We start from the raw sequence: 18,186 nt of genomic DNA on the forward strand, positions 1-18,186 counted from the left end.
GACGTTGGGCGGGCCGCTGGTTCCCCACCAAATTGTGCCTAGCGCAAAGTCCCGGTTAGGCAGTTATTCTAGTGGGGCAGTAGCTTGAAGAGCACTGAGACATGAACACAGCTCAAAATCGACGACGCGTGAGATGAAGATTATTATTTAGTATATGTACAACAAATTTGAGCGCCAGAAAATACAAGCATCGCTAATACATCGCTTCTACCATCCATTATGAGATCGCGGTCCTAGAAGACCGTCAGAGGGTTCCACCCCACAGCAAGCACCCTGGTGGCTGTGTAGAAAGCCAACGCAACAGCATACGAGATGCTCGAAAACAAAATGACGGCCGTCCAACCCGACCCAGATAACAAGGCGCCTCCAATTGGGACACTGCTCAGCGTACCAAAGCTGGCCACCATCATCGCCGTTGAAAACAGTCGCCCAAACTTTCGGTGATCGCAGAGCTGACCCAAGCACACCGGCACCAAGCCAATGTTGCTGCCACTGCCAAACCCAAACAGCACCGCGTATGCAATCAACATCGAATTCGAGTGGCCAGCCGGCAACCACAGCGCCAGTCCCGTGATCAAGCAAATGGCGATAGTGATGATAATAACGTTGAACCGCCCAATCTTATCCGCCAGAATTCCCGGCAACACACGTCCCAACACGGACCCGGCGTTCAGGTATGACAACAGCAGATAACTTTCCGTCGCATCCTGCCCGTGGTCAACCGCGTACGACACAATATAAGTCAACGGAACGAACAGGCCCCACTCCATGAAGAACACCCCGAGAGCAGCGCATGCGAACCGGGCATCTTTGAACACGGAAAAGTCGGGCCAGACCGACTGCACCTTTTCGCCCTTCGCGGGGGGCAGTCTGGTCTTGATGAACAGATTGGCTGGGATGGCGAGGCCGAGCATGATCAGGGCGAGCACTCGGCTGCTCCAGTTGAACCCGATGGTCGGCAACAGCTCTCTCAGCACAATGGGGAAGATGACACCGCCGATGCCGCCCGCTGTACTCGCAATGCCTGTCGCAAAACCTCGACGGACGTTGAAGAAGTGGGCGATGGAGCCATAGGCGGGACAGTTGAGGAGAGCACCGCCCAAGCCACCCATGACGGAATAGGTGAGGATGATCTGATAATACTCTGCAGGGTGATGGTCAACCTCCGCCGTCTATCATTTCAGAGAAGAAGGGGCACTCACCAGTACACCAGCTCAGCAACAACAAACTGAGCGTGATCAGCAAACATCCCACAGCAACAATCAGCCTCGCGCCATATCGATCAAAAATAGGCCCAACTTGGACCCCCACGAAAAACACAATAAACAGGTACAAGCTAAAGATCCAGCCAATCTCGCTCGGCGAGTTGTCCTTCAACTGGTGCGTCGAAAAGTACGATTCAAACACAGCGGCCGAATTGATCAATCCGTACAGCGACAACATGGCACAAAACGACCCAAACACCACCAACCACCCCGTCACGCCTCCCTCGGGAAAGTCAATCGTGGTCGCCGCCGATGGTGAGCGTTCCAGCTCGAGCTCGGGATCCTTCTCCGTGGTTGGGCCATAGTGGTTGGCATCCGGTATGGTACGTCGCGACGCCACTCTGACTGGCTCTACCTCAGGTTCGGTATCAGACGAGGAGGCGGAATCAGTTGGCGATGTCTTTTCACCATCAGCTATTGGAACATCCAATGTCGAGTCTGATGATGAGTTGTTGGAACGGTGGTATGGTGGTGATGACGACGAAGAATTGGTGACGCCATAGGGAGCGCTTACACCAGCATCCCCTGTTGTGGTGGTGACATGACTCTCTCGCGGCGGCGGCATTTGCGTCTCTTTATGAACTTTGAACCCCGGAATGCGGGAACGACGCCCTCTCAACACCTCTCCCGACCAAGCCGGAAAGTGGGTATTTTCTTTTCCTGTTGCGGGATGAGAGAGGGCGGGGAGCGAATTTCGGCTGTTTCCGGTCTGGATGAGTGAGGATCGGTACCGATGCGGATGTGGGGCCGGTGTTTAGATGTTGCTGATCTTTTGGTTCTACAGACAACAGCTTTTATTTCTTTCTTCAGATGGTGAAGAAGGAAAAGCGGAAGAGCAGAAAAGAAGGGGACCAGTCACACTGATGAAGAGGGCATGTATCGGGAAAGGGGGGGGGGCCGTGGCCGACAGCTAAAAAAGAAAATTCGCCCGCGTGGGTCCGGTCCAAGGAGTGCTTTCCCCACAGTTTGACTTCTAGATTGGATTATTCCCGGCCGGCATCCTTCCAAACGGCTTCGGCATTGCCTCCAAGGGCAGGTTGGGGCGGGAAAAAGCTGACATAATTGGCGGTGAATTGGTCATGGAAATGGTTTTTTCCTTTGCCCGCTTCTGCGTGGGTGGGTATGGATGTGTGCCTGAGATGCATGCTATGACCAACGTCCGAGCGGCCACCGGCAACGCCTCCCGTGAGGCGCTACTATCGGGAGACGGAGGGTGGGACGGGAGGGCCCGATCTTTCGGGGGGAGTTCCCCGTTTTTGTTTTTTTTGTTCGGCAAGCTACCAGTTCTCGCAGTGATTTGCGGTCAAGCAAACGACGGTTGGGGATTCTGGAATCGTCGAGACGTCGAAGGGGGAAGGAAAAAAGCCAAGAGATTTGTGGATGGGTCTCGGGATGCGGGCGGCTGGCGGTTGGCTGCATTGGCTGGCTGCCGTCATCCCTGTCATTTCTTTTGACATCCGCTTCCTCGAGTGTGGGCGTCGGAACCGAACATCGCGATGATGCACTCGAGATTTAGATTGATGTTACACAACGTGAGATATCGGATGGGGGAATGGATGTCTTAAAGGATATTTGTTCGTCCATTGAGACTGGAACCCGTTGTTTGAGCCCCCGCGGACGTGTACTTTGGGGCAATTGACTGGATTGGACGGCTCGGATACCAGCTACCGAAGGCCTGAAAGGGACTGTGGTTGGCAAACATTAACGTAAGTCGGCTGCCGAGCTCTCCAGATTGGTGGGAGTTGGAATCTAGCATTGGTGTGTGCTAAGCCGATCGCTGATTGGCCAGCTCGTCAAGATTTCAAACAACCTCAGGACTGGGCAAGGCTGATATCTGGTTGTCTCGCAGATGTGTTGGCGGCGCAAGTGTGGCCCACAAGAAACTCGCTGGCGATTGATCGACTCGCCAAAATCACATCCTACGAGGCTGGGGTTGATGATGAGGCCTTTGAACACGAAGGTGTTGGTTGTTCGTGATGGGCAGGTTTGATTTAGGGGGCAGTGGCTGAGACTTTTTTTTTCTTTCTGGAAGCTTTTGATCATATCTGACAGAAGTTCTATAGGTCTGTGCAGATTGATCTCAAAGAGTCTATAAGAAGAGACCGTAGGACCAATTTTTCGGTTGGAATCTTCTTCTCAGCCAAGCATCACATAGTCGTGGTCCCACTCCTATTGTTGCCTGTTCCAGCGCTGCCAAGCCTCCAAGCCTACCAGTTTCGTCTCAGTCCAACTTTGAGAGACTTGAGGTCCCAGCTCGACGGTCTCCAGGCCGAACTTATCTCCTATTTTATGACCTACCTGTCTTTTTTTTCAAAATGCGTCTCCCTCTATTGCTCCCCCTCGCCCTCTCACTTGGCGCCTCCGCCCAAAACTTCGTCAACCCATCCCAAGACACTACCCTCCTCTTCTCCTCCAACTTCCCCGGCGCCTCCATCACCTACAAAGAAACCACCGCCCTTCTCTGCGAAACCACCCCGGGAGTCAAATCATGGTCCGGCTACGTCCACCTCCCCTCCACCCTCCTCGCCGATGTTCCCTCCTCCCTCAACATGAGCATCTTCTTCTGGTACTTCCAGGCCCGCAAAAACCCTGAAGAAGCTCCCACATCTATCTACATCAGCGGCGGTCCCGGAGCCTCGGCCTTTGACGAGACAAACGGGTTTCCTTGCACTTTCAATCCAGACGGTAATTCAACCAGATTGAACAACCAGAGTTGGAACGAAGAGGTCAATATGTTGTATATCGACCAGCCTGTCGGGGCAGGGTTCAGCTACTCTAAGATCGTCAACGGGGTGGTGGACTTGATGGACAGCCTGTCTGAAGATGGCTCATTCTTCACTCCTGGAACGGTCGAAGAACTCCAACAAGACAGTCTCAACTTGACTGTAACCCCTGCTACCATCCAGTCCCTCGACCCCCGAGATGGGATCAACACCACGCAACAGGCAGCGAGGGTGATGTGGCAGTTTACCCAGGTCTGGTTTCGGGAGTTTCCGGGCTATGATACCTCCAATAAGGAAATTAGTCTTTGGACTGTTTCGGTTCGTCTTTCCCCCTTACCCTTACCCCTTATTCCCGCATACTAACTCTCTTCTCCCCCTCAGTACGGCGGCTTCTACGGCCCGTCCTTCATGGCCCACTTCCACAGGCAATCCTCCCTCCCAAATTCATTCCCCCTCCAGCTCTCCACCCTAGGCATCCAAAACGGCTGCTTGGACGTTCTTACAATGGGCCTGTCATACCTCGACTTTTCACTCAACAACACTTACGATATTCAAGCATATCCTGAAGAGGTGTACTCCTCCGCCAAGACCAATCTCACTGAGTACTGCCAACCCCTCCTCCTATCCTGCCGGCAATCAGTCGAAGAAGGCGACCCGTTGGGGTATGGAAGCAATAGCACTGTCAACCAGGCGTGTGCCCTAGCAGCGGGTGTCTGTTTTGGGTTTGTGCAGGGGGCGTTTACGAGCTACTCCGACCTCAACCCGTTTGATATCACGCTGTCGCATCCGGAGACGTACCCCCCGTTGCACTCGGTCGGGTACCTTAATCAACCCTGGGTTCAAGCCGCGTTGGGAGTTGCGGTGAATTTCACTGCTGTGTCGAGGTCCACGGGGGGTGTCTTTTTCGCCTTGACCGGCGACCCGATGAGGCATGATCTTTCAGATTTGAGGTACGTTTTGGAGAATAATATCAAGGTCGCGATGGTGTATGGGGATTTGGACTATAGGTGTAACTGGTTTGGGGGGGAGGAGATCTCCCTTGCTGTTGGGGGGGAAGAGTTCAGAGAGGCGGGGTATGCGGATGTTGATGTTGGGGGGGTGGTTGGGGGGTTGGTGAGGGAGGTGGCGGGGTTGAGTTTTGTGAGGGTTTTCGATGCGGGGCATAGTGTTTATGGGTATCAGCCGGGGGTTGTGAAGGAGGTATTTAAGAGGGTGATGGACGGGAGGGATGTTGCCAGTGGGAAGGTGGTTGCCGACGGGCGGTATCGGAGTCAGGGGCCGGTGGATGTGAGGGGGGTGAAGGTTACTGCTACAAAAGGGAGGGATGCGGGGTGTTTTCTTGCGGATGTGGGCAGGACTTGTGATCAGGGACAGGTGGAGGCGTTGAGGGAGGGGGGGAGGGTGAGGGTTGAGGGGGGGAGGGTGGTTGAGCCTGGAAGAGAAAGGGAGACGAGTGTGGATGGGGATGGGAAGGGCGGGGAGGAAATGGAGCAGGTTAAGAGTGGTGGCACTGTGAGGGAGACGGCCGCGATGGCTGCGGTGATGGTTCATATGGGGTTAATGACTTTGGCCGTTCTATGATGTGGTGTAGAGTCTGGGTGCGTTGGCTGGCTGCTCAAGGTGTCATTGGCTACATCCTTTTGGATGGTTCTTCTGTATGGTCCTGACGATATCTCTCTCTTTTCATTGGACGAAACCCGTAGGTTGCCTGACTGCTGCGCCATGACAGTGCATCGGCAGGATTCTGACATGTCACCCCGAATTGTGATCCTGAGGCTGTTGGGAATCGATAACTATTCTTCAACTTTCAGTAACCCTACGATCATCTAGAAAAAGGTTCACGCCTAAAAGAATGGTCCCGCAAAGGAGCACGAGATCGAAACGTGGATGCATTACCTGCAGGTACGTCACCCATCTGACCCATCTTCTCTTCAACACTGACACTGCCCAGAATCCGCCGCGTCAAATGCGATGAAACAAAACCCCAATGCAGCCGCTGCATCAAAGCCGGCCGCACCTGCGATGGATACGCAGCCACATCATCACAGCTAAGCGGCCGGGACATGGCAACCGCAGTCAAAACCCTCCAAGTCGTCGGGCCAGCGGCCAGAGTCCTGGGGGAAGCCGTCCTGACCGAAGACTCTGCCTGCTTTGACTTCTTCCGGATGTGCACAGTCGCCATGACCAGCACCGCCTTTCCCGCCCCGTTCTGGTCCCGCCATGTCCTCCAAGTGGCACATTTCGAGCCGGCGGTGTGGAAGGCCGCAGTGGCAGTCGGGGCACTGCATCGGAGGTGGGAGTCGAGAAGCAAGATTCGGCTTCGGCCTAAGCCTATCAATTCAGGCGCGGCAGGAGGGAAAACAGAGGAGTTTACCAAACAGGCCATGCAGCAGTATTGGGGTGCTATCAGTATGGCGCGCACCATCCAGGATCCAGGGGTGCTCATGGTTATGAGCGTTATTCTCGCCGCGGCGGCGAATATGGCTGGTGAATGGGCAGCAAGTCATGTTCACATCCAATCCGGGCTCAAACTCGTCGCTTCTCAGTCACCCCACAACAACATGTCCGGCGAGATAGCCTCGATCGCCCAATCCCTCTCCCGTCTCGACCTCTTAGTCATGACATTCGAAGACTCCCGCGCCCCCTACGCCTATGCCGACCCCCTGACCGGCAAACTCCCCTCCTCCATCCTCAACATGCCCCGCGTAGGCAAGCTCGACGATTTAATGCAGGCATCAATGCATCTCTTTGGCATGTTCCGGTACTTTCTCAGCGTCGAGGGTGGGTACATCTTGGGTTTCGTCACCGAGGAAGATGATCTCCCCCATTTGCAAGCCCGAATCGCCGAAGACGTCATCCGTTGGAAAATCGAGTTTGAGATCCTGGCCAACAGAATCTCTTCTTCGGCGTCCCAAGCAGAGCGAACCACACTGCTGTCCTTAGAACTCTACCACTCCGTCTTGTCTCTCATGTCTCGCGCGGGAATCGCCGGCCCGGCAGTCAGATGGGACGCCTACACTGACGAGTTCGCCCGCGTCATTTTCCTCTGTGAAACCATCAACAAGAACATCTTCTCCCCGTTGCCGTTCTTCATGTCCCTCGAGCCAGGCCTGGTTATGCCGTTGTTTTTGACCATAACCCGGTGTCGCCATCCCATCGTCCGACGCAGGGGGCTGAGGTTGTTAAAGTCGTTGAACCGACAAGAGGGAATGTGGAACAGCCCTGCCGCCTGTGTGGTTGCTGAACAAAAGGTTCTGGCCGAGGAAGAGCATCTCGAGTTTCCACTGCCGTTGTATATCGAGAACTTGGATAACATGCCGATGGACGGGCCCACCGGGGAAGGATGGGAGAGGAGCATGGCGCCGGAGGAGTTGAGGGTGACGAGGGATCAGCTGGAGGTTGATGTGGAGAGTGGGAGGATCGAACTGAGGCTGTATACGGGGCAGGGAGAGGAGGAAAGGGAGGTTAAAAGGGTGAGTTTGGGGTACTAGGTACAGGTATATAACCATACTTTACGTTATATGATCTTTAACGTCTCCGTGTGACCAAGCTCAAAGAAATTTGACTTGACATCAGGGTGACCCCTGGCATAATCCGTCTTCTCTAGAAAGAAACTGCCCCGCCGCTGACATAGTCCAGTCTGATCACCGGCTCCTCTCTCAACCAAAATGCCAGCCACTCCTTGGGTGTGCCAGACGTCCAACGCAATAAGCAAGAGCATGCTCTGAAAATCGCTATTGGCCAGCGTTGTCATTATGGCCTCTTTGTCCTCCGGAGAATCTTCCAACATCTTGAGTTCCCAGAGAGGTTGGTCCGACAACCCAGTCCACTTGGAACGATCGACTGGACCATCACACGGCTCGAATGACTGAAACAAGACCATCGCTGTGTTGTCACTCTTGACCCAAACAACCACGCCATACCTACCCACCTCCTCAGCAGTCATCACCGTCCCCCTCAATCGGAGCCATGCCCCCGGTTTCAAAGCGCCATACTCGGCCCCCTTAGCTGCAAACTCCACCCCCCAGTCTTCCACCACTGCCGGCTCTTCATTCTGCAGTCTCCCCACCCTCACCTCGCCGTTCACACCAGCCCACGACCACGTCGGCGCCCGGTACCTCCTCGGCCTTTTCCTCCCTGGATCAACCGGCCTCCACATCAACGCCGACAACCAGCTCTTTTTGTCTTCCTCATCGATAAGCAAACCAGCCACATACCTCTTCTTCTCCCCCCTCGCCCTCCCCACCTTGACAATCTGCTCCGCCAACGCACCAACCGCCCAAAGCTTATCTCCTTCTTGTCCAAGAAAGCGCCGGGTGTACTCCTCGACGATGACCCCCCACTGGGCAGTGGTGCTCGTATCAATCAGTGACCCAACAGGGTATACCCCCTCCACGAGAGACCTTCGCCCTGGTATCATCCTGTCTGTTAACACGGTTACATCCCCCCCCGCCCCGGCAAATGAGTTGACGCAGGACCAGTACAACTGCCGCTGCGCAAACACCAAAATCCGCCTCGAGAGCAATGACTCTTGAAGGGTCCACCCCCTAGTAGTGATGGGTTCCGCCGGTGTAGAAGGATGTTCCTCCACGAGGTAAACCGTGCCAAGGATCTCTTTTGTGTCGTGGTTTCTAAGGAGAACACAAACCGGTCCAGTTCGGAAAGGAGAAAATGCTCGTGGGGCAAGAAAACCTTCTGCTGCTGCGGAAGCGGAGGCAGCCAATATGGTGAGAGTAGCCCGTCCATAATACGACGCCATACGCGTGATCTCGAATGCCTTGTCCGGGTTTGTGCCGAAGCCGTCAAGGTTGTCCTGAATGATACAGAGCGCGTCGATCCAGAGGTATTGAAACCCAACTTGACGAGCAACCCAGATCGCATCCTGAAGCGTTTGGTCCAAACTCAAAGGGTCGATAGACCTCTTGTAAGCATCAAGGTTCTTCGACAGGAGCTTAGCTCTCTGATCACCTCCCCAACAATACGACAAAGCCACAAACCCACCCCTCGAAATCCGTCCCAGCAGCTCCTCCCCTTCCTCCCATGTCTCAACCAGCCTAAGCCTTGGCTCATCCAACCTCCCCAAATCCAAAACCCGACTCGGAATATCCCCATACTCCACCCTCTCCCCTCCCAAAACCCCCACCGGTCGTCTCGGCATATCAATCTCAATAATCTGATCCGTCCTACACCACGTATGCCCTTCCAAACACCCCCTCAAACACCCCCTCGCAAACCCCATCGACTCCTCCGACCTCACATCCCTCACATACGGTCTACAACTCGTATACACCCCCGCAGCATCCCCCTCAAAGGCATAAACATCCAACTCCCCCACCCCATTCGCTACCAAAACCGGCACCCTCTCCCCAGTAACCCCATCAAAAACCCTCACCATCAGACCCAACCCATCCCTTCCCCCTCTTGTCTTCCATCCATACAGCTCAACCCGGTATTTCCCTTTTTTCAAACTATCCTCCCGGGAAATCCCCCGCCACACCCAACTGTACAACTCACATCCCTCCTCGGCAGCATCCCTAATCCCCTCAACATCATAACCCAGTTTCAGCGTAAAGTGGTGCTCAGTGTTGTCACGGATAAAAAACTCCCGCGTGCATTGTTCACAGATATATTTCCCGTGACTTGTCCCCTTGGGCACACCATCAAAATCACACCAGAAACACAGTAGCTTTGGGCGTCTGACGTCCAAGTCGAGGTGGATTCCGGAGCAGTGTCGACATGAGTGAGGGTTTTTAAAGGTGGAGACGACAGGGACTTTCATCGTGGGCAGCTGGTCATGTGGAAGAGACACAAACAGAAAAAAAAAGAAAAGGAAAAATGGGCATTGGGAAAAGAGAGGAGGAACAGCTGCCGCCTGTTTGTTGGCAGTGTAGTCAAGGAACCAACAGCAAGTCTTGGCCGTCTGGGTGCGCCACACACATCATCCATCCACCAATCACATCACAACAGCCCCGAGCCTTCTCAGAAACGAGGACCACAACCTGTGTAGATTCCCCTCCCACTAACGCTCTACCATAAAACCTAAACGCCCGCCATGCATACCATTCAACACTATCCTCCTTAATCCCAAAGTCTAATCTCCCCCTTGGCACCAGCAGTAAACACCTTGCTAGTCTCCTGCTCCGACCAAGCAACACAATTGATAGCACCTCCCGAACTGTCAGCCGTCAACTTGCTGTACAGCTTGCAAGTCTTGAAATCCCAGAAGCAGACGCTACCACCAGTGTCACCAGACGCCACAAACTGCCCATCAGGACTGCACGTAATGCCAATGGCGCTACCGGCCGTGTTGTGCCCCCTCCATGCCTTCTTCCTGTTCTGGCGGAACTTGTCCGAGCCTGACGAGTAGGCGACGATGGAATTGTCGCTGCACTGATACAGCACATACTTGCCGCTGGGGTGCTGGGTTGACTTGGTGAGGGCGAACATGTCGGGTTCACTGTGGCCATGTTAGTATCCAGTATCATAAAAAGTAAACAAGCAAAAAATTAAAATAAAAAAAAATAAAAAAATAAAAACATACCTAATGGTCTTGATCTCCACCGGAATCCCATACTCCCAAACCCTCAACGACCGATCATCCGACGTCGACATGAACCTCCTGCTATCATCGATAAACTCGAGCGTGTTAATCGCCCCCAGATGGTGATCATACTCCTGCACCGTCTCGTTCCCCGCCCTCGAATCATACTGCACAATCCGATTGTCACTCAACCCCGCCAAAAACTCATGCCCATTCTCCGACCCAGGATTAAACTTGACCACATGCGGCGTCTTGCCCACATTAAACCTCTGCACGCACTGCCCGGTCTCTGTATCCCACAACCTCACCTTCCTATCAAACCCCCCACTCAAAAACCTCCTCCCCGCCGCTCCCCCCGCCCTCACAAAGTCCAAATCCGTCACAGCCTTATTATGCCCCTTGTAACTCCTCAACACCTCCCGATTCCGATACACATCCCAAATCTTGACCAACCCATCCGCGCCCCCCGACAACCCGAGATGTGACGACCCAGGAAACAACCTAAGACTGGTAACCGCACTCCCACTCCCCTGCCTCCCATGCGGCCTCCAGACATGCACCACCTTTTTCGGAATAAAATTCGTGACACTTCCCACCTCCTTCGTCAAAGAAATATCCAAATCCTGGGGTACATGCAAATACCCCCGTCCCAAATAATCAAACTCCTCCCCCCCCTCAAAAACACTCGTCTCCTCCCCTTGCTTCTCCACCTCCTCCCTCCTTTGCAAATTAACCTCCGGCGCCCTGATCACAGTCCCACTCCCCACCACCTCCTCCTCAACCTCCTCCTCATCACTCCCCAACTCCCCCCCTTCTTCCACTTCCACCTCCTCCCACCTCGTATTCTTATATTTCGCCCACGGTCCCAAATAAGCTCCCTCCCCATCAGCAACCGTCGCACTCCCCTTCGCCTCCCGTCCCCTCTTCACCTCCCTCGCCATCTCCTTCATCCTCTTACTCCCAACAAACTCCCTCTCCGGCCCCCCATCCCGTTCCACCGCCCGGTGTTTCGCCCGAAAGGTATGCTCACTAATAAACGTCTCCTCCGCCCGCCCAGTGAGGACGTTTTTTCGCTTGTCCCCTACGCTCGGCTCATCGCTTCCTTTGAAGGGGTTCGCTGGACCGAGCTGTGGTCTCGCGAGGTCCGTCCCAGAATACGGCACCACCGCGTGGGCGGATTCAGCAGCGGTGTGGTTCCGGAGAATCAGTGCGTCGCGGACGGGGAGATCGGGGGGGTATTCGTTAAAGTCGGCCATTTTCACGCGCTATGTTTGATGGTTTTGATCGTTTGTAATTATCGAGAGATATCACGCGAAGTTGGGTAATCGTCAAGGACGGCGATGATGAGGACGGTCGGTCGGTCGCAAATCGATTTGTTGACCTTGGAAACAGCAAGTTGCATTGCGTTGCGCAGCAGCCAGAAATGCGATAAGATAAATTTCTGACAGGGTTGTCACTGTGGCGCGCCAGAAGTTGGCCCATGCTTTCCCTAAGCACAGACCACATCAACTGATTGCTGGGTCCGTTGATCAGCGACATCAACGTCGCCGGAGCTGGCATAAAAAGACAATAAATCACAAGAGTGGAAACCTAATCATCAACAGAGAGGTCTAGTATATTAATAAAAACCCCGTAACATGTTTGTGTACAGAGAGGTATCCCCAACAAAACAAGAAACTCCAGCACCCAAACCAAACAAGCCCAGTTTACAGGAGAAACTCGTCGTGACCTTGACGCCATCCCACAGCCCAACCCCCTTCCCCCCCTTTCTTCATTTCCGTGATCCGCCATTCGTTCCATAGAGAGGGAGAGAGAGAGAGAGAGACAGAGTTTGGTCAGGCGCACACACGTCTATGAGCTCCGCCTACTGATATCCAGATTTTCGTCCATAGCAAGGTATCGTGTCCATGTCCATGTGCAAATTTATATCATCATCGCCTGGCCTCCTCCCCAAAGCTTTCCCAAGCCAGTCGTTTCCACCATCATCTGCCACCACCATTCACATTAATCATGTCGCCATGTTTCCATTATCAACGCATAAAATTGGGCACTCGTCGCCCGCCTTGGCAAGATGGGGCATCGTAGTTCGAGTCCTTCCTTTGCCGCGAGTTGGCTGTTGTCATTCTCCACGTCCCGTCGCCGCTCGCATGCACGGTGAGGCGGTCCGAGGCGAATATCATAGCTGAGCTGCTTAGTGGGCCTCGTCCCGGATAAGCGCAACAATCATGCTGTAGAGGTAAAAGAAGAACAGGATGAGATGGAATCCGAGCTTGGTAAACGATTCCTGTGTACATGTTAGCCCTGCAACTTCGAGACAGATAAATACCTTCAGAACTAACCTTCTTGTGGACGTTAAGCTTGCGGAAGATCTCAGTGGCGTCCAGAAGATGGGTGTTGTCAAGAATCCTGCGTCATGTCAGCTAACGTTCACCCTGCAGCGCATAGCGCTATGTTATGCGGGCACTTACTTCTTGATGTTCCAGGCGAGAAGCGGCAGGTTCAAAATCAGAGGCACCCAATATCCGTTGATCAAAAACAAAAAGGTCATAAAAGCGTGGACGGCAAACTCGGGAAGGATGTAGGTGTTGAGGCGGTTGCAGAGGTCGGTAGGGTTGATGTAATCGCTGCACAGACGCAACAATGTTAACAATTGACAATCCCATCATGTCGTAAGCACCAGGCTGCAATCGAATATGACGTAGCCGCATCAGGCCAGCGAGTTGTGCCACAACAAGCCAGATAACCCACATAGCGGCCTATTCGCCATATTGGACAGTCCTGAGGGGAGAGAGCGACGTACCATTCCAGATCGCTGTACATGATGGTGAAAAAGACTTGAAGGAAGAGGTTGACGGCATTTATAATGACCGCAAACAGGTAAAGCCACGCCTCGCCCGACATCTTGACGGTTGGTTTTTAGATATGACTTGTTGCTTATAGCAAGACAAACACTCGGTCGCAAAGACCCAGACACGGATGGCGGGATGTGATGCGAGAGGGGGTCGCCACGAGGAGGTCGGGCGCGCAAGCTTGTGTGTGGATAGGTGGGTTGTGCGTGGAAGGTCGACGAAGAATGTCGTGACTAGCTCCGCTATCTGCCGATGTCGGTCGCTGGGTTGAGGGAGGCGTGAAGACGGTTGACGGAGATGTCGGACAAAGTGTTGAGTGGGCGCGGTGAGGAGCGCAGGTGTAGGAGAAAAGGAGGACACTTGTTGGTGCAGGTGAAAGAGGAAGTGGATGGGATCGAGAGGGCTGACGGTTGGTGGTCTCGGCAAGGAAAGCTGTGCCAAAATGATGAAAGCATCTGCCTCGAGGCTGGTTTTTGCAGCTGGTCCAAGCTTCTTCTCAGTGTAACCCAACCGCATCGGCTTGTGAGAGGTCCACCGAGTCAAGGTGGGGTACATGTCACCGTCGCTATCTGGATTTATTATCTACACACATGACAGTTTATGTTTTTCTTCCCCTCTCGAGGATGTTTATTTGATGGTTTTGCGAAAGTGTTTCTGGCACGGTCACAGTGTGTCTCTTCGGCAACATTTCCCGGTGCATAAAACAACAATGCTGTGGCACAGGCGCCACCTCATCGAGAAGCCTCCACCCTATCTCCCATGGTACGCCTTGTTCAAACACTTTTGGGGGGCAGTGGCATTTCTACCTAAACTGACAATCATTACCTCAACAACCTTCCTTAAGAAGAAGCAGGCATGGCGACTGGCCCGCCAGGCGATGTTGGTGTACGAGCAGTCAAAACCTCAACACCGGTCTCCGTTACAAGTAGGGTGTGCTCTGCGAACTAGTTAGCTATCGAATCTTCCGTCATCTGTTGGAAAAGCTTACCAAACTGGGCAGTCTTCTTGCCGTCAATAGTAGTGCTGGTCCAGTTATCGGGCCAAGTGATATCCCTATACTTGCCCAGCGCGATCATGGGTTCAATGGTGAAGGTCATGCCGGGCTTGCACTCGCCAACAGCCTTGTTCTTGGCATAATGAGGAATGTTGGGAGGGCAGTGGAAGATGCGGTTGATGCCGTGGCCAACATAAGTACGGATAACGCTGCAGTCCTTGCTCTTGGCATGGGCCTCGATCGTGTTGCCAAAGTCGCGGAAGAGAGTGCCGGGCTTGACCATCGCAATCGCCTTGTCCAGACACTCGCGCGCAGCCTCAACGACCCGGACAGTATCAGGATCGGCCTTGGCGCGGTCGCCTACGTAGTAGGTCTCGTTGAGATCGCCGTGGAAGCCTTCGTGGTAGAGAGTGACATCAAGGTTGACAATATCGCCATCAAGAAGAACGCGCTTATCGGGAATGCCGTGGCAAATAACCTCGTTGACTGATGTGCACACAGACTTGGGGAAGTGGTTGTAGTTCAAGGGCGACGGATAAGACTGCCTGCTTGTTAGTCAAGCCCGGAATCTCGACAGAGAAAAGGTCATACGTTGCGCTCAATGCAGGCCTTGTGAACAATCTCGTCAATCTCGTCGGTGGTGATGCCTGGCCTCAGGGCAGCAGCCGCGATATCCAAAACTTCTCTGGCCAGACGGCAGACCTTGCGCATGCCATCCTGCTCCTTGGCGTTGAGCTGCTCAATCTTGTTCGCCCTAACGAGAGATCGGCCAGCCTTGGGAATACCATCTTCGGCGTAATCGGGGTGAGGTATCGACTTGGGGACTTCGCGCTTGGGAGAAAGAGGATAAACTGGTCGGAGGGGTCCAGAGAAGCGGAAGGTAGGGAATGGGTTGTAGTAGCCGGTGTCTGGATCGGGTTTAGAAACCACCTTGGGTACGAACAAGTTTCGGGGGTCAAATATACTGGTCTCTGTCTTGTGCATGGACTTGTGTGTGGCCTGTTGAAAGAGAAAAAGGTCAGCACGTTGCGCTGTTGGAAATAGCTTCAGCGTAGGCGGAGGGGGAAACTGCGCACCCAGTTCTTCTTGAAGCAGTCCTGCGAGCAGAAGAAGCTGTCCTTGATACCCAAGCTCAAGCACTTGGGGCACTGGAGGGAGCTGGCCTCATTTTCGCAGTCGACACCGAGGCACTTCTTCTTCGTTGGGGGTTCTTCGGCCATGGTGATGGTATCTTTTTTGCGGGGTCTTGCGAAGGAGGGGCAACCAAGATTTGCGATGAAGAGCGCTGAAAGAGTCGGGGATCGATAGTTTGTTGCTTGTGTTGATGCTGTCGAATATCCTACAGAATTCAACAAAGCTGGCCCAAGTCAGGTCTGCGCTTCCAGTCACAACAAACAACAATGGGGGGGACTAGGACCAGGCAAAGAATTGTACTTTTCAGGGCGCACCCAGAACAGAGCTTGTGCAGGGCGCCGGGTTGACAGGGGTCCCATCCAAAATCGCGTGGACGGGGCCTGGATTCGTCGCCGCAAAAACGGCACCGTGGCGTCGGGTTGTGGCGGGGGTACCAGCCGGCAGCTTACATAAGTCTTAAACGCCCGCGTAGGCCCGCCGATGGTAGCCGGTGGAGTTGGCTCGGCATCTGTCAGCCCACTTCTTCCAATCATCTCAACCCGAATGAAACAACTGCTGGAAGAACTCGAGTGTTTTTTGAGATATTTTGTTGCGGGCTGAGTCTAGAAAATGGAGAAGAAGCAGAAGATTGTGGTGATTGGGGCTGGGCCTGTCGGGTCACTGGCAGCTCTGTATGCTGCTAGCCGTGGAAATGACGTCGAAATCTACGAACTGCGGGGAGGTAAGCATGGGCTTTTTTCTACTCTTTTTGAAGCCATCACCGACCGTTCCACTTGCCCCTCATTCGCCGCTCTCACTTACACCCGACCTGGCGACACTCCAAATCAATTCAATTCTCCTGCTACTTGTTGATAGAGCACACAATTGACAATGGCCATGACTAGACCTCCGTGACCCGTCGACGACGCCACTAAACTTCACAAAGTCCATCAACTTGGCCCTATCAGAGCGTGGCTTGAATGCTATGCGCCACGCAGGCCAACCAAAGCTCATCGACCACGTCAAAGCTGCCACCATTCCCATGAGAGGCCGCATGATACACGGAAAGAAACCAAATGGTCAACTTTATGAGGAAGCCCAAGACTATGATATCCATGGAAGGGTAGGCTGGCCTTACTTCCTTGTCTCTCATCTTATACTGACCTTTCTATCCAGGCAATCCTCGCCATTGATCGCGGTGGCCTCAACAAAAGACTGCTCGATATCCTCGAAGAAATGCCCAACGTCACCTTCTTCTTCAATCACAAGCTTACAGGAGCCGACTTCAACAAGAACAAGGCATGGTTCGAGGTGAAAGATGGGACTTCATCAGGGGAGAAAGGGCAGCGAGCCCGGGAAATTGAGATCGATTTCGACTTTATGATTGGTGCCGACGGCGCTCACTCGGCAGTCCGATATCACCTTATGAAGTACACACGCATGGACTATGAGCAACAGTACATCGACACGTTGTGGTGCGAGTTTCAAATCCAGCCCAAGGAAAACCCAGAAGATGATAGCTTGATGTCCAAGTTCCGGATATCGCCTAATCATCTGCACATCTGGCCAGGGAAGAAGTTTATGTTTATCGCCATTCCCAGCGACGTAAGATTAGCTCCCTTCCCTCCTCCCCCTACATCATGCTAATCATCGCTTTTCAGGACGGCACCTTCACCTGCACCCTCTTCGCCCCCGCCGAATTATACACCTTTCTCCAATCCGACCCCTCGGGCGCCCACATCCCCGACTTTTTCGACACCTACTTCCCCGGCGTCACCGATCTCATCCCCCCCGCCCAATTGATCTCCTCCTTCCACTCCAACCCCCACCTCCCCCTCATCAGCATCAAATGCAAGCCCTACCACTACAGTTCCTCGGCCGTTATCGTAGGCGACGCCGCTCACGCCATGGTCCCCTTTTACGGTCAGGGCATGAACGCCGGTCTGGAAGACGTCCGCATTCTGTTTGACATCCTAGACAAACACGCACGAATGGACGAAGAAACTGTTGATCACGACCCTGCCTCGACACGGGAAAGAGCATTAGATGAGTACTCCCGTGTTAGAGTGCAGGATGCTCACGCGATCAATGATTTGGCACTGCAGAACTATGTGGAGATGAGAGCCTCGGTTTTGAGTTTGAGTTATCGGTTTAGGAAGTGGCTGGAGGAGCAGCTGAGTGTTTGGTTGCCTGGATTGGGGTGGCAGACGAAGTATTCGAGGGTGAGTTTTGGGAATGAGAGGTATAGTGAGGTTGTGAGGAAGAGTGAGCACCAGGGCAGGGTGCTGATGAGGGCGTTGACGGGGCTGTTGTTTGGGGCTTTGGGGGGGCCGTTGGTGGCGGTGGGGGTGGTGATGGCGGTTCGGTATCGGAGGGCGGTGGATGTGGGGTTGAGGGCGGCGATGGGGAATGTGGATAGTATGGTTGAGTATATGACTATGAATAGGTAGGGTGATGGTGGCCATGAGGATTTCTTCGTATATGGAGAATGGGAAGAGACAATTGAGCATGAAGAGTTAGATATATCTTACTGCTGTTGATGATGCCGATCAGGTTGATCAGTCGTTTCAGTTGTAGGGTAAGTGGTAGTGTTAGTGTTGCAGATGTTGAGGGTTCGCGCTGAAGCCGAGCGAGCAGGTGAGATTGCAGTTCTCATAGGACGGTTTTCTTCGCGTACACATGATTGCAGAAACAAAAAAAG

The 18,186-nt window shown here is 53.6% G+C and overlaps 7 protein-coding genes across 7 annotated transcripts; 2 read left to right on the top strand and 5 right to left on the bottom strand.

Moving 5' to 3' along the window:
• Positions 1-106: 106 nt before the first annotated feature.
• Positions 107-2,665, bottom strand: DPH2_2 (Diphthamide biosynthesis protein 2). Its single transcript, XM_062891618.1, has 2 exons — positions 1,203-2,665; positions 107-1,144 (listed from the first exon to the last, which is right to left on the bottom strand). Exons 1-2 carry the CDS (start codon positions 1,828-1,830, stop codon positions 234-236), a joined length of 1,539 nt encoding a protein of 512 aa, XP_062742292.1. The 5' UTR covers positions 1,831-2,665; the 3' UTR covers positions 107-233.
• QC762_512220 (uncharacterized protein) lies at positions 120-7,486 on the top strand. Its single transcript, XM_062891622.1, has 6 exons — positions 120-2,971; positions 3,036-4,306; positions 4,370-5,527; positions 5,580-5,643; positions 5,764-5,890; positions 5,940-7,486. The coding sequence occupies exons 2-6, from the start codon at positions 3,581-3,583 to the stop codon at positions 7,477-7,479; spliced, it is 3,615 nt and encodes a 1,204-aa protein (XP_062742293.1). The 5' UTR covers positions 120-2,971; positions 3,036-3,580; the 3' UTR covers positions 7,480-7,486.
• Positions 7,487-7,505: 19 nt separating this feature from the next.
• On the bottom strand, positions 7,506-9,767 carry QC762_512230 (uncharacterized protein; the record flags this gene model as incomplete). Its single annotated transcript, XM_062891623.1, has 1 exon — positions 7,506-9,767. One exon carries the CDS (start codon positions 9,765-9,767, stop codon positions 7,506-7,508), a length of 2,262 nt encoding a protein of 753 aa, XP_062742294.1.
• A 280-nt stretch (positions 9,768-10,047) lies between these two features.
• QC762_512240 (uncharacterized protein) lies at positions 10,048-11,785 on the bottom strand (the record flags this gene model as incomplete). The annotated part of the gene is made up of 2 exons (XM_062891624.1): positions 10,048-10,445; positions 10,530-11,785. 2 exons carry the CDS (start codon positions 11,783-11,785, stop codon positions 10,067-10,069), a joined length of 1,635 nt encoding a protein of 544 aa, XP_062742295.1. The 3' UTR covers positions 10,048-10,066.
• Positions 11,786-12,327: 542 nt separating this feature from the next.
• On the bottom strand, positions 12,328-13,430 carry ERV14 (COPII-coated vesicle protein; the record flags this gene model as incomplete). The annotated part of the gene is made up of 4 exons (XM_062891625.1): positions 12,328-12,813; positions 12,869-12,935; positions 12,998-13,153; positions 13,330-13,430. 4 exons carry the CDS (start codon positions 13,428-13,430, stop codon positions 12,721-12,723), a joined length of 417 nt encoding a protein of 138 aa, XP_062742296.1. The 3' UTR covers positions 12,328-12,720.
• A 562-nt stretch (positions 13,431-13,992) lies between these two features.
• BNA4 (kynurenine 3-monooxygenase, mitochondrial precursor) lies at positions 13,993-18,036 on the top strand. Its single transcript, XM_062891627.1, has 4 exons — positions 13,993-16,227; positions 16,391-16,608; positions 16,662-17,090; positions 17,147-18,036. The coding sequence occupies exons 1-4, from the start codon at positions 16,116-16,118 to the stop codon at positions 17,933-17,935; spliced, it is 1,548 nt and encodes a 515-aa protein (XP_062742297.1). The 5' UTR covers positions 13,993-16,115; the 3' UTR covers positions 17,936-18,036.
• On the bottom strand, positions 14,218-16,097 carry fma1 (Methionine aminopeptidase 1; the record flags this gene model as incomplete). The annotated part of the gene is given in 5 exon segments (XM_062891626.1): positions 14,218-14,315; positions 14,367-14,913; positions 14,964-15,371; positions 15,449-15,974; positions 15,985-16,097. The coding sequence occupies 4 exon segments, from the start codon at positions 15,590-15,592 to the stop codon at positions 14,218-14,220; spliced, it is 1,197 nt and encodes a 398-aa protein (XP_062742298.1). The 5' UTR covers positions 15,593-15,974; positions 15,985-16,097.
• Positions 18,037-18,186: the final 150 nt, after the last annotated feature.

Source organism: Podospora pseudocomata, chromosome 5 (assembly GCF_035222375.1).
Source record: "Podospora pseudocomata strain CBS 415.72m chromosome 5, whole genome shotgun sequence".
NCBI classification, from domain to species: domain Eukaryota; kingdom Fungi; phylum Ascomycota; class Sordariomycetes; order Sordariales; family Podosporaceae; genus Podospora; species Podospora pseudocomata.

What these genes read in the sequence shown, in the direction of transcription:
- DPH2_2 (XM_062891618.1), bottom strand. Translation starts at nt 1,830, where the DNA reads ATGCCGCCGCCGCGAGAGAGTCATGTCACCACCACAACAGGGGATGCT. An exon ending in GTTGCTGAGCTGGTGTACTG is followed by an intron (nt 1,145 to 1,202) that starts GTGAGTGCCCCT and finishes ATCACCCTGCAG; the next exon opens with AGTATTATCAGATCATCCTC.
- QC762_512220 (XM_062891622.1), top strand. Translation starts at nt 3,581, where the DNA reads ATGCGTCTCCCTCTATTGCTCCCCCTCGCCCTCTCACTTGGCGCCTCC. An exon ending in AGACGGCCGCGATGGCTGCG is followed by an intron (nt 5,528 to 5,579) that starts GTGATGGTTCAT and finishes GATGTGGTGTAG; the next exon opens with AGTCTGGGTGCGTTGGCTGG. An exon ending in CGTGGATGCATTACCTGCAG is followed by an intron (nt 5,891 to 5,939) that starts GTACGTCACCCA and finishes GACACTGCCCAG; the next exon opens with AATCCGCCGCGTCAAATGCG.
- BNA4 (XM_062891627.1), top strand. Translation starts at nt 16,116, where the DNA reads ATGGAGAAGAAGCAGAAGATTGTGGTGATTGGGGCTGGGCCTGTCGGG. An exon ending in AATCTACGAACTGCGGGGAG is followed by an intron (nt 16,228 to 16,390) that starts GTAAGCATGGGC and finishes GGCCATGACTAG; the next exon opens with ACCTCCGTGACCCGTCGACG. An exon ending in ACTATGATATCCATGGAAGG is followed by an intron (nt 16,609 to 16,661) that starts GTAGGCTGGCCT and finishes CTTTCTATCCAG; the next exon opens with GCAATCCTCGCCATTGATCG.